This window comes from Schistocerca cancellata, chromosome 12 (assembly GCF_023864275.1).
Source record: "Schistocerca cancellata isolate TAMUIC-IGC-003103 chromosome 12, iqSchCanc2.1, whole genome shotgun sequence".
NCBI lineage: Eukaryota > Metazoa > Arthropoda > Insecta > Orthoptera > Acrididae > Schistocerca > Schistocerca cancellata.
In genome coordinates, this window is record NC_064637.1 from 168,334,575 (window position 1) to 168,348,763 (window position 14,189).

General features: G+C 41.8%; 1 protein-coding gene across 1 annotated transcript; it reads left to right on the forward strand.

Moving 5' to 3' along the window:
• Positions 1 to 395: 395 nt before the first annotated feature.
• Positions 396 to 1,154, forward strand: LOC126109638 (huntingtin-interacting protein K). Its single transcript, XM_049914685.1, has 3 exons — positions 396 to 587; positions 683 to 790; positions 861 to 1,154. Exons 1-3 carry the CDS (start codon positions 423 to 425, stop codon positions 954 to 956), a joined length of 369 nt encoding a protein of 122 aa, XP_049770642.1. The 5' UTR covers positions 396 to 422; the 3' UTR covers positions 957 to 1,154.
• The last annotated feature ends 13,035 nt before the right edge of the window (positions 1,155 to 14,189 follow it).

Consider the following 14,189-nt stretch of genomic DNA (forward strand, 5'->3'; position numbering starts at 1 on the left):
GTCTACAGGAACTAAACCTATGCTTGACAAAACATTTACCACATATGTTACTGAATTAGAAATTGTTCACTACCGCATATGTTACGGAATCAGGAATTCCGCACTGGAGTAAATTTTTTATTACATTCAACTCTATGCTTTGATTGGAGTTAAAACTAAACTCAGTCATTCACTAATTGCCACTTTATGTACGCTGGGAAGCTTTGTAAACTAAACAGGCTGTAGGCAACAGCTCTGAAGACGCCTCTAATTATTAGTTTTTACAAACACTTATAAAATTTTATTCACGGCAAGAACATTGTATTGTGCCACAGACATACAATTTGTCTAAGAGGTCGGACAACTCGATATTCAAGAAGTGTTAAGTTTTTGTTGTCTAACTGCTTTGAGTTTCATATGCGGTGTTTGATCTTAGTTTAGTCATGGCGGATGAGGAGGTTAATGGAGATGTCGGTGCGGATTCTGATGAAGTCCAACAGGACAAAGAAAAGAAAAAAGTAGCGAAATATGACAGTGGTGCTGCAGACCTAGAGAAAGTAACCGATTATGCGGAAGAAAAGGAAATATGTTCAGCGGATTTCTCCGGGGTACTTTTGTCACACGCAGTGTTCAGCATGTGTGTTTTGCTCGAAGCGTTGCAAGCTTGAGGTTGTTAATGCTGTTATTTTTTCTTTAATTCCAGGCGATGACTATTATAGGAGACAAAAGAAATAAAGAGAAAGCAGAGAAAATGGCAAAAGAACGCGAGTTATTGAAAGTTTCCATAAAGAAAGAGGACGTAGACCTAATAGTAAGTTATTCGAGTTGGGATCCTGTTAAGTACATTGACACACATTTTACTTTCTCTCTTGTGATTGCAGGTACGAGAAATGGAAATATCGAGGACAATAGCGGAGCGAACTTTACGAGAACACCATGGCAATGTTGTGGAAGCACTTGTGGCTCTGACGGATTGAATGTTAGTGAAATTTGCGGTGATTTCTGGAAACAAAATTTGAATCGTGTGAACTGTGTAGAAGTTGGTTATTTTAGAACTGTGTCGTTGAAGCGAGATGGTGCAGAAGCAATAAACTTAATATGCCCAGAGTTTTGATTACATGATGCATAGTTTGTCATTTGTTTGTTAATAAATGAACAGTTTGTTACCGTTACAATTTGGAGAGCAACAACTTTATTCATCTAGTGCCTTCCCAGATGATACACACTTTATTTGCTCCAGAATTTTATTGTGTGTATTCTGACCTATATTTATAATCATTTCGTGGAGCAATACAATTTGGGAACATCGATTTGTGTCGTTTATGGTTTCAGTGTGGTAATTGCGTTGGAACTTTGTAATTGAATCTTTGATTCATCATGTGTAATCGAAAGAATGTCAGCAGATTAAACACGAAAGGTATCTAATGAAGAATTATACTACCCCACATTCTTTATTATTGTACTGTTGCGTAAATATTGCGCGAAATGTTGTCAGTGTTTGTGCTTGCTGATTTTGATGCTTATTGCTGGGGCATGTCATTGATTTTTGAAAATCATATTTCTTCAGGTACGCTGCCACACCAATCAAGCAAGACGCAGAATACAGTATAGAATTTTTGATTTGCATAGCTAATTCCAGAGACAAACCATGCAGATGAGGAGATTGCTTTGTGTGGAAGAGTTAGTGAGTGGGTAGTTACAAATAAATTTTACATTTTTTTCGTCTTACCAGGTACAAACTGGAGTGCTTATTTAATTGGATAAAATGACTAAGCTTATTTGATTCAGTAACACATACAGCATAACCTTTCAACATCCTCTTAAACGTTACGTTAACTTCTAAATATGGACTCTGTGCTTAATAGGATAGCTTACTTTTTTGATTTCCTTAGCTTACTGCACTGGAAGCTTGGAGACTGGTGCTCTTAAGTCCTTTGAGTCAGTTTGTTAGACAAGTAAGAAATCTACATATTAGTGCATTTGTTTGTTCTATCGTACCTCTGTGTAGACTGAAGCTTTACGTAATCATTGGAAGTAAATTAAACCAGTAGCAGCAACTAAGGTAATCAGATTGGAGCCTGTTTACATGGCTCACTGTGTTATCTGAGATGTTCTTTACTAATGGATACTATCTTGAAATAATTTCCTATCAGCACAGTTCTTGACAACTCACGTTTGCTTGTAGACTACAGTGAGTCTTATCAATCCACCAATACCAGACTGTTATTAATTTTCTGAATGATTAGTCTGTTTGACATAAATAGTTTCCATTTAGTGAGATGGAGAAGGTTGCCTGTGTGGATACAAGATACATAATTGTGACATTATAGTGTGTATGTTGTTTGGTAAGTGGCCTTAGGTTTATTACTGGATCAGTTAGGTCTTATAGTGTGTTTCCAATTTCTTTTCTTTGCTACACATTTTGCACACACTAATGTTCATACATAGATCAAAAATATTGGTATATATTTGGTAGGTGGTGCATACATCCGCAACATGTCATCTAGTACAGAATTGGATTTCCCATTATGCCAATATGCTTTTTCCCATATACTTTTCACTGACCATTACTGCCAAACCACCTAAAATTATTCACCCTCAGAAAAATTCTCAGTCCTCGCCAGGACCTCATTTACCTCTTGTTTTGCTAATATTACTCTGCCCATCAAATTTTTATGATATTCTAGTCTCCCCCCCCCCATCCCCTCCCAAACTCACACCCTACAGTGAATGCTGAAACAGTACATTGCAAGACCAGTTTTTATGACCATCACCACCACTGCCTCCTCTTTGTTGCTGTGCTGCAATTACTGTGCAGTATTCTGTGTGGAATGGCAGCGAACTAGCTGCCTACACACACAAGTGACTGTCATGAAAGTGGTGCTAACTGAGAACTTGACCACACATTTCGTGTGTGCACTATGTTCCATACACTGTGTACATTAGAGCTGTCCTTGCCATCATCCTGTCTTGGAATACCCTCGCATGATACCTCCACTTGATCAGTTAAAGACTACTTTCTGCAACCACTTGTTGACGAGGGTTTTTTGCATAGCAGTCATTCATTGTTGCTGCAGTTCTATACTGTTGTGGTTTTCATTCAGTACTGACAACAGTGTTTTACAGCTGGAAGATGCCAAGAGTAGTAGCAGCCTAATTCAGTACATTACCCGCCCCTCTTTCCGCTTTTCACATCATACTCCTTTCTCATTACCCATTCTCTACTCGTAACTTTTCCAACTTCCCCACCACCACCAACTTTGTATCCCTCTCTTTCACTCCATTGCCACCGAGCGAGGTGGCGCAGTGATTAGCACACTGGACTCGCATTCGGGAGGACAACGGTTCAATCCCGTCTCCAGCCATCCTCATTTAGGTTTTCCGTGATTTCCCTAAATCGTTTCAGGCAAATGCCAGGATGGTTCCTTTGAAAGGGCACGGCCGATTTCCTTCCATAACCTGAGCTTGCGCTCCGTCTCTAATGACCCGTTGTCGACGGGACGTTAAACACTACCCACCACCACCACCACCACTCCATTGCCCAGTATGCAGTTGCTCTTGTGATATATTATAATTGTGCACCTGCTGCTGATAGCCATTCAGTTTCCACTCTTTCTTCCCAACTTCCTCCTTTCTCCACACTTCCTATCTCCCCGCCCTTTTTACTGCTGTGTATACAGAAGCCATAATCCAGTGAGCCTCATATACTGTTGCGTTTTTTGCAATCTGTGTGTCACTTCCCTCTAATCTCATCTATTGGTGACACTGTAATAGTGCCTGATGGTTAAGTCTGTCAAGGAATTTAAGCAGGAAGCTAGCGGTAACTGTTCAGCCATTCATTTACTCACTATTTTATGGCTTCATCTACAGGAAGTATTTTGCTCGCTATCACTAGATATGGAACTAAGAAACTACATTGTCTATCATGACAACCAAAAAGGATTTTGAGGTGTTTGCACACTGAAGAATTAATGCTAACTTTATTGAAGACTGGAGAGGACAAAATACCGAGCAGCTATCGCAGTTTGGATGAAGGTACCAGCTGACAAAGTGAAAGGTAGCTTAGAATGTCTACTTTCGGAAGTTAAGAATCAATCTGTTTATTCACGAGTCTTCTGAATCATTTTCGCACAAGATTGATTGATTATGATTGTATGGGACAAGTCATTTTCACTTAGTGTAGGAAACAGTTTGTGTGTCTGTAAATGTTTCAATGAGTGAAAAGTTAGTTACTGGTTTAATTATCAGCATTGCATTGTGGCAGCACGCTGCAAAATTCAGCCTTCTAGGTTAGGATAGAGTGGGAATTTAAGACAAGTTGGGGGAGATAAATGAACGATGCAATTAGGACCAGAGTTCAAGGAAACTGTATCTAGTGGGAGCACCCAAGTACCCCACGCGATGTAGCGAGCATTCACATTCCTCAAGTTGTACCTTAGAGTACTTTCAACAACTGAGTACTGGGTGTCTCCTGCTTGTACAGTTCTGTGTCCATTGATCAACTACTTGTGGTCACGTGGTTAGCATTGCTGACTCTCCGTCAGGGGACCACCAGTTCGGTTTCCAGTCAGGTCAGGGATTTTCTCCACTCGGGACTGGATGTTGGTATCATCATAATCATCACCACCACCACCATGAAAGTCACCAAAGTGGCAGGAAATGAAAGACTTTCACGAGGTGACTGAACTCCCCAGAAGGAGTCTCCTGGGTCAACATTGCCATACACACACATTTCATTTTGTGCACTCAGCTTGTCATGTTTGTGCAGTGATCACGAGTTACTCGATAAGCCACGAGCTCGATTTTGCCAGGGGTGGGGCTGAAGAGGGTGATAGTGAGTCAGTGCTTAGGGACAGCAGGGAGGATTGCGTGGGTAGGGATAACAGAGGATAGGAGAGTGACGGAAGGCGGCAGTAGCTGGTTTGGGAGAGGAAATCACGTTTTAATGTGAGAATGTCATAGTCTAGAAAAAGTAATGAGAGAGACGTTTGAGGCCCAGTTTATGAGGTGGGCGCATCTGAGACTTTACTTCTCACTCTGAAGTGAACCTGGCAGTGCTTAACTTTGTAACATTTGGAACCTCCGCCCATTTCCGATTGTCTACCCTCGTCCTCGTTACAGGTGGGTTCCTCTCGTGTTGGTCTCCTGAATGACCTGCCCTTCATTTTTAACCTACTCCTCTACCCTCCCTGAGGGATGAACTGTTAGTTCCAAACACTACGGAGTGTATCGACTTCTACATATGCTTGGAGGCAGCACTGCTGAAGTTTAGTAGTGGCCAGCAGTTCTGTCTCATAATTTCTTTGCTTTCTCACTTGAATTTTCATTTGTACATTTGCTTTATCACTCAAAACAGAATTTGTTTGAAAGCCAAAAAATTATGTTGCCTCGTTTACTTGCCTTCTGGTGACACACTGTATCTATTATTTAGTGTGTTGTCACCATTATTTACATTCCGTCAAAGCTTTCCACTGCTATATTTATAATTAAATGTTGTATTTCTTTAAACACACTTACGGTTTAAGTGACCTGCCCAGATAGCCGTGCACATTAGCACATCACTTCCAGGAATTGTGGAGGTGTGCTGGTCCCAGATCGAAATAGCCTATCAGATTAATGATGAGGGCTGGTGTGCTGGCCAGCCTGGATCCAGGTTTTAGACAGTTTTCCACATTCAACTAGGTGTAAAATCTCCTCAGTTACCCAATTCACAAATATTCCGAAAAGCATTCTCTCACTTTCACATGGGATACCTGTACTTACAGATAGATGGGGTACATAAATTGGTACCCAGAGGGAGAGGGAGCACGGGGTTGATAACAGAAAGGGCGTCCAGCCACCCTCTGCCACTATCGTTGCCAAACTCAGATTAACGTCCCAACCCCCTGAAGATAAGGGATAAGGCAAGGAAAAAAAGATTGCAACGTGTATGGTTTAAGCAAAACATACATTAACAGCTTCTGCATGTGACAATTTCGTGCTGAAATCAACACATGTATAAAACAAAAGGTACAGGAAAAAAGCAATGATCTTCCAAGCAAAGTGTACTTTTGTGATAAAACAGTGACAGTGGTTTTCTTTGAAAAGAAAAAAAGTTATGTTAATAGGTAGTTTTATGTTTGAACAACTTTATGGAAAGCAAAGACATGTGCAATGTGAATGCATCTTCAGTTTCCAATTTTGGGTAAATTCATCATTGTTACCTTTGATAAAGGTAGACAGGAGATGAAATCGATAACTCACAGAAGAGGGGGTGTTTTGTTGTGTACTCTTCTCTCGTGGATCTCTTGTGATGACTGCCTGAACAAGGGGGACAATTTCTCCAGAAGAAGGTCCCATATTACTCAGACTCTGGAACTGAGCACAGTACGCATTTCCAACAATCTCTTGGGGTCTGCTTTGTCTACGAGTGCACAGGGTGAATTGCATACTTCAACAAGCTAACTGTTAATTTTGCTAATGCGTGCATGCTATTTGCCACACAGACCTGAAAATGTTCTGATTTGTAAAGTGAAGGTACAATGACAACTCCTAGACATGTGTGGTAGACTGTTACGTCACATGAAGTCTCTCAATTTTAGATTGAGCTGCAGTAGCAGATAAAATGTTTTTGTTTTGTTTAGTTTACTTAAGTGCCTGATTCCACACATTTCTGTCTCCCAGTATCGTACCATTTTTGTGAAGGTATCTGACTTCAGTGTTGTTGTGAACAGGAAACATCTAATGGTGCCATTAAATCAGTGCTGATAAATATGGAAAACATCCCTTTCACGTTCCGTTACAAATTATCACACCGGTGACTCTGGCACTAAAAAGGTGTCCCCCACTCATCGAACCAGTCACAAAACTGGTGTTGTAAACAGAGATGTACAGCAGGGAGAGAGAAAGAGAGAGATGATTCAGTTGTACCAAAATTCAGAGTAAAATTAAGTCACTCGATGATTCTTCCAGTATCAGATTGTGCTTGCTGTGCCACCATAAGTGCTACATAAACCCTACAGCCTTGTGTAGGACATTTATAATCACTCTATAGAAAATTCCCTAAACTGGATGACCTGTTTATCTCTAACACCGCTGCGCTCTACAGTTTCTGATAAAATGTCCTGCTCTGTAGGTGTATATTGTGCATTTAAAATTGTACATTTTTTGCTGACTATAGTTATCGGGTGTGAACAGATTTTGAGTCGTGATTTATGTGATGTTTGCCTCTTCCGATTAGATTTCAGATATTAAGTGCCTTCTGTGAACTGAAGGAAAATTTATAATATACATTTTCAGGTTCACCAGGATTCAGTCCTGAGCATAATCCTCTTTGCTGTCACCACTAACCCTATATGCTAATGGCCTGTCTCCCACCGGGCATCTCTGGCTCCCTTTTTGTTGACGATTTTGCCGTCTATTGCAGTTCTCAACAGGCTCGTCTCACTGAGTGATGATGTCTCAATCTTTACTCGTAGAGCATCGACAGTGGCTTTTATTTTTCCACTGACAAATCTGTTTGTATGAATTTCTGGTGGTGCAATTGGTTTCTTCCACCATCTTTACGTCTTGGGCCCGTTGCTCTTCCATTCGTTGAAACTACGAAATTCCTGGGGCTCCTGCTCAATCGGTAACACACTTGGTCCTCCCGTGTGTTTTACCTGGCAACCTGCTGTACACAGTCCCTACGTGTCCTCAGTGGTACTTCGTGGGGTGGAGATCGAACCACCCTCCTCCACCTGTACCGGTCCCTTATCCATTCGAAAGTAGACCGTGGTTGCGTTGTTTATGCATCTGCACGTCCATCTCTCTTATGTCGTCTCAACACTATCCACCACTGTGATATCCGGTCGGCCACTGGCACCTTTTATACGAGACCGATCGAGAGTCTGTATGCCGATGCTGCTGAACTACCGTCGTCTTACTGCCGTGACTGCCTTCGCAGCAGGTACGTGTGCTATTTGTCTGCCGTGCGTAGCCACCCATCCTCTGCCTCCTCCTTCGATCACCAGTACGGGACGCATCCCTCTTTGTTACCTCGTGGAGTCAGCTTTCGGTTCGTACTCCGGTGGCTTAACTTGACACTACCTTCAGCTTTCCCTGTGGGTGTGAACCTTCCACCACCTCGGCTTCGTGAAGCAGCTCGTGTTAACCTCGGCCTTAATTTGCTTCCTAAGGACACCACTCCAGCCTCGCTTTATCACCTACAGTTTCACGACCTTTGTACAAAACTTCGCAATAGTACCTTCGTGTACACTGGTGGCTCTCGGACTGACGGTGTTATTGGGTGTGCCTTCGTAATTGGCACCGACGTTTTTCGGTATCGCTGCTCGGTATTTGCAGCAGAGCTCTTCGCCCTGTATCAGGCCACAGAGTACATCCAGCGACACGAGCTTTTCGATTGTGTACTCTGCTCAGACACTCTCAGCACCCTTCAAAGTCTGTGCACTGTACACTGCCCATCTCATAGTACAACGGGTCCGGGAAAATTGTCACTTTCTCTTTCTCGATGGAGCCTCTGTGATGTTTATGTGGGTTCCCGGTCACGTCGGTCTGACAGGTGACGAGGCTGCCGGCACTGCTGCCGAGGCTGCGGTCCTCCTACCTCAGCCCACTAGTTCCTATATTCCCTCCGACAATCTCTGTGTTGCCGTCTGTCAGAAGCTGCTGTAATTTTGGCATCGCCATTGGTCCTCCCTCCATTGGAATAAGCTCCAGGTTATTAAGCCTCTCACAGTAGCTTGTACAGCCTCCTATTGGCACTCCGTTTACATTCCCGCTCGGGTTTGCCACCTGAGTCATCGGCCGTTTTAGTGAACGGGCTGTCGACTGTGTTTTACTTTTTATCTGTTGCAGCACATGGCAAAGGGGGGGGGGGGGGGGGGGGGGGGGCGGTCTCACCCCTGTGACAGGTGCAGAGACAGAGTCCCTTGCTGCAGTGAGTCACCTGTGAGCTGACCGGCTGAATGACCCCCTGCAGGCAGCCACAGTGAATATAAAGCATCTGGAGTGCTGTGAGAGGAACTCGGTGTGTGGCCAAAAGAAATAAGGATCTCATAGTGCAGACTCTGTAGTTCTCACGTCATCTTTCTCCAACCTCAAACTTTATTAATATATTGCTGCTGGATCATATAACAGTAGTACATTAATGGCATACAATTGATTGCCCTCAAGGTCCCAACCAGGACGATGAATTGTTCTTATTTTTTTCCCCTCAAAGCGTCAAGCTTAATTAGATTGAATTAACTTGTATTTATTTGATGAGGATGCGAGTACTTACTATCATTCACTACACGGCACATTTTTTAGACTGAACAGTAAATAGGATCGATGGCATTCTTCCTACCTGGGCAACATTATGCAACTGACACTATCGAGCGAGGCAGTGCACCGAGATCTGTTTCGGACCAGAAAGAATCAGACCCCGTACAATATACGTTTTCCACAGTTTCGCTAAATCACTCGAGGCAAGTGACGTGACAGTTCCTTCGAAAAGGTCATCCCCTTTGCCTCGTGGAGCTTCTGACATAATTTGCCGGATCATTTATATACACTTCCTTGTAGTACTTGTGAAAATGCCTTTACATCTGCCAGTTCTGTTCATTTACGTGTGACGCTTAGAGTTCTGTCTGTGAGTAAATCTCGCATCTGGTCACAGATGTGGTCCAGTACTCGGTGAGCTCGTAATTTTCTGTCACTAAATGACAGTGTGGTGTTGTATCGAATGCCTTCCTAATGTCGAGAAAGCCGGCATCGACCTGAGAACCGATGTCTTCGGTACTCTGGATTTCACGGACGGACGGAGTGAGCAGAGTTTTGCAAGTTGCACATCTGTGGGACCAGGTTGATTTTTATAGAGTGGATTTTCGTACACCAAAAATGTAAAAATGTGTGTACGTAAAACACATTCCGTAGTTCTACGAGAGACTGACGGTTGCAGTACAGGCCTATAACTACGTGCATCTGTTCTACAAACCTCCTCGAAAATAGGAATGACCCGCACTTCTTTCCGATCGCTAGGTACCCTTCGTATTACAATCTTTCGCAGTGAAACAATGTCGAAACACTGAATTCAGTATTTTCACTTTTTCATCTTCCATTTTTATGCCAATACAGTCACTGAGTGATTGGATAGATTATTCTGTTTGCTTACTGACTTTACGTAAGATCAGAACTTGTCAGGTTATTTAGTCGGTGAATGCTTATCTTGTTCTCTGCTTACTAACATTTTTGCTATTTTTCTTCCAACTCTCACTCATTCTATGCACTGACCTCAACAGTATTGGCTGATTGTTGGATAGTGGGAGTGGTATCTTATCTGTTATCCATTACAGGAGGACAGTGAAAGGGATAATTCTTAGTGGTCACTTTTCCAACTTCTCATTAGAAATACTGTCGCTTATAATTGGCTAACATTTAGTTAGCTTCAAACTACACAGACACCACAACCATTTGTCAGCAAAGGCTGCTAGTGCACACTCAGAACATTCACAATCCAGAATCGTATTGCAAAATTAAAATGCTCTGAGAAATTAGTTTACTTATCGACAGTTCAGGTTCTGGCTCTAGATTTAATTACAAAACACTCCCGTTCATTTGTCGACACGTCGGGTCCTGTAAATCCGGTCACAAAGAAAAGTGTGTGAGGCCACAGAAAGAGTCCGCAGCAGAGTAGGTGATCTTTTAACTGCAAAGTGCAAACGGTGACGGGGAGAGAGAAAAGGGTAGTAGCAGGGAGAGCTGCTACGACACTGAGACCTCACCACAGAGATGGGTACAAAATTGTGCATTTCTTTCTCTGACTCCCATTACAGTTAACTTGCGCACTAACAGGTGGAAGGAGGTGTGCTGGCTACTTCTGTGAAGTACGTTAGCAATAAAGTACAAACACATCTACATCTGAACTATACAAACTGTTGGAAGGTGCGCAGCGGAGGGTACTTCACCTAGAAGCACATATTCGGTTTTCTTCCTGTTACATTCATTCATGTACGAAGTACAGGAGGAATGACTGCATGTAAATGGCTGTGTACATACTATAATTGGCCTAATCATATCTTTGCAGTCCACACAGTAGGGATAAGTAAGGAGCTGTAGTGTATACCAGGAATCCTCACTTGTTATTGGAGCTTCAGAGAGAGAGAGAGAGAGAGAGAGTGCGTAGCGTGCAAAGCTCTCAGTGGAATATAAATAAGTTAAGGAATGCCTGTCTGAGTCTCAGGGCCTCGACTATCCAGTGAGTTAACATAAAATGTGTTATTAATATGAATTATTAAATTAAAAATGGCACACTACCGTGCTTTTGGAACTGAAATTCCTCAGACAGGAAGGAGTGTGGGAAATTGAAGTGTTACATGCCACTTATGCGGATAACATTTCTGACTCCCTATTTACGACTAGGAAAGATGATTGTGGCAAAATAGTAAAGTGGTATTATGCAGGGAACAAGTCACAAAACGCATAATGTGCAGAGTCGTTTTGTTTCAAGTCTGTGCAGAGGTGAATGGAGAGCTGTGCGACGACAAGTAGTCTTCACCGACTGTGTGCAGAGCCTTTTACACAGCTCGGTGGTGTCTCGAGTGTCGAGGAGCAGGTGTCCCCACCGAGAATGAAAACTGTGACAAAGAAGCTCTGAAATGAAATGTCACATACTTTTTGTCGAGCCTTTGAGGCGGGTGCTGTATTTAATTAATTAATATTGTATCTCCTCCGAGTTACGAAGTAAGCGTGATCTGTACACTCGCTGAAACAAACACGAGACAGTCAATGAAGAAATGCTGATGTCATTTCGTAATTAGAGTCTATAACGTTCTTCCTTGCTGCAAAGAAGAAGAGTTCGAGTCTTTCTGGGGCTACACACAGTTATACGGAGATACTGCCTTGCAGGCCCTCCGTATAAATAAGATAAATAATGACGACTGAGTTACCTTGAAGGTAAATTACCACCTGATACTTCGGGTGACTGATCAAATGTGGGTGTTGTTATTTTTCTTCTAACACATAAGAAGATGGTCACAAGAACATTTCATTTTGTGTAACCTTGACAGGGTACACAGCGTTGTTGAGAAGGAAGAAAAGTCGTGAAGTTTTAATGAAGATTAAGAAATGATAGCTTATGGTGTTGCCAAGAGCTACACAAAATGAACAAACTAAGAAGATGTAAGTGGGTATATAGGGACAAATAATGAAATTTCAAAATAATCCACAGTATTATAGCTGTTGACTAACAAAATATGTCAAGTGAAATCAAATTCACATGTTCCGATTTAGGTTTTCTGTGATTTCCCCGAATCACTTCAGGCAAATGCCGACATGGCTCCTCTGAAAAAAATGGCACAGCTGATTTCCTTTCCCATCCTTCCCTAATCCAAGGGGACCGATAACCTCGCTATTTGGTCCCCTCGACCGACTGACCAATATTATACGGGCACAAATAGTTCCAGAATTTCAGATAATCCTAACGAACTACCACACGTGTAATAGGATTAGCTCTGGTAGAGATTATTAATAAAACATTTATGGGAGAGCCCTTGTTGAAACTGTTTACCTGGTCATTATCGCCAGAGACTGACTTGGAAAAATTGCGAGTCTGTATACACAGGCACAGAAAAGAATCGAGACTTTTAATGATACAGCTGTTACACTTACCTTTCAAATAGATAATCTGGTATTAAATGCGCGATTTTTGTCATAGCTCAAACTTAAAGAGGGAGATGTATAAATTTTTCTCTCATTACAGAGGACCCTTCAAATACAAGTCATACCACGTCTGAAAGCAGCATAATTGGTAGACCCAGACACAGGACAAAATAAATGATTGTGCAATATAGATACATTTAAGAGAGTCAAAGCCCCAGGACAGTTCGTACCCTCTGTGAATTCAGTGTATTGACAACCACAAGCTGTCATAGTTAAATTGTTTCCTTTTAAGATTCCCAGAGAAAATTTCTTTCTTCTTTGACCATCCTGTTATCTTTTAAGAAAGTAAAACCTTCCACTCTTATTCCTTCCATATAAATAACTTTAAGAAAAGAAAAAGGAACTGAACTCGATGCGAAGATGGCCAGGTGGGCCCCTACATCTACAACAGCTGTACATGGAACATCTAGCGCTTGTTTTGTTACTATTAAACTGCTACATTAAGATAATAGACAATCAATTAATTCATAAAGTTAACTGTGCCATAGATTAAATTTATTATGAACATGTGACAGTTAATATTTCCATGTAATAGTTAACTGCATGTTACCTAGTACAATGGTACACAAAAAACTAAGAATAAGAATGATTTTAGTTTTATTCTCATATGATAGTGCTAAGAGTTGGAGGAATATGTAGTATTATGAAATGTGTAGAAAAGAGAAATACCCATAACAGTGTGGTTTCGATAAACTGTGAGTGAAGTAAAAAGAGTATTTAAAAATTATGAGTAAAATGCTATTGGTTATTTTATAAAACTGAATGAAGAAGAATACCGTGGTTGCGTTTATATGTGACATTTTTTAGGGGAGGTCAGTCGGGTAGAGTATTGATAGACGAATAGACCAACTTTAATGATTATAGTGACAATTTGAAAATGACTTACACGAAAATACTTCCCTTTCAATTGAATTTCGTGGGGGTTCGTTACGGTCAATTTTCGAGTTTTCTGCGACTGTAAAACTGTGGCAAAGCCATTCCGTCAGACGTGCTGGACACCTCCTTCCTCTGGCACCACAGTGAATTACCTTAGCAGATAGGGTGGACGGGAATCTATCTGTGGGGTACTGTCTTCTTTTCTCCTTCGATCCTAACGTACCTGTCTCTTTCTTTCCTTTTCTTACTTCTCCCGCAGGAGTACCAAACTGTCCTCACTCTGTCCGTATGAAAAGTTCCTATTGCAGGATCCCTTTTCTTTACAGTCAACATAATTGAAGTTACAACCTAAAACAGAAAGATTGTACTGCAGAGTATTTCACGTACGACGACGACAGCAGACTGACATAATTTTACTGAGTGTCAATTACACGGCGCACGTCAGTCACACCACGTGTCGTACAGGAGGAGAGTCCGTGGAGGATGTAGAAAGGTGGGAAAATTGACGGGAACAGAGTCGACACGCTAACGATTTGGTGTGCTAAACTTATCTTTGACAAGAAGTATGTTATGCAGGATAGGAGTTAGAATGCAATGTATGTTCACAATGAAGGGTTCTACAGAACAGAAGATGAGATGCTAATGTTCTCATAGTA

Coding starts and splice junctions, on each gene's coding strand:
- LOC126109638 (XM_049914685.1), top strand. CDS start 423: ATGGCGGATGAGGAGGTTAATGGAGATGTCGGTGCGGATTCTGATGAA. Junction 588..682: donor GTTCAGCGGATTTCTCCGGG/GTACTTTTGTCA, acceptor CTTTAATTCCAG/GCGATGACTATTATAGGAGA. Junction 791..860: donor AAGAGGACGTAGACCTAATA/GTAAGTTATTCG, acceptor TTGTGATTGCAG/GTACGAGAAATGGAAATATC.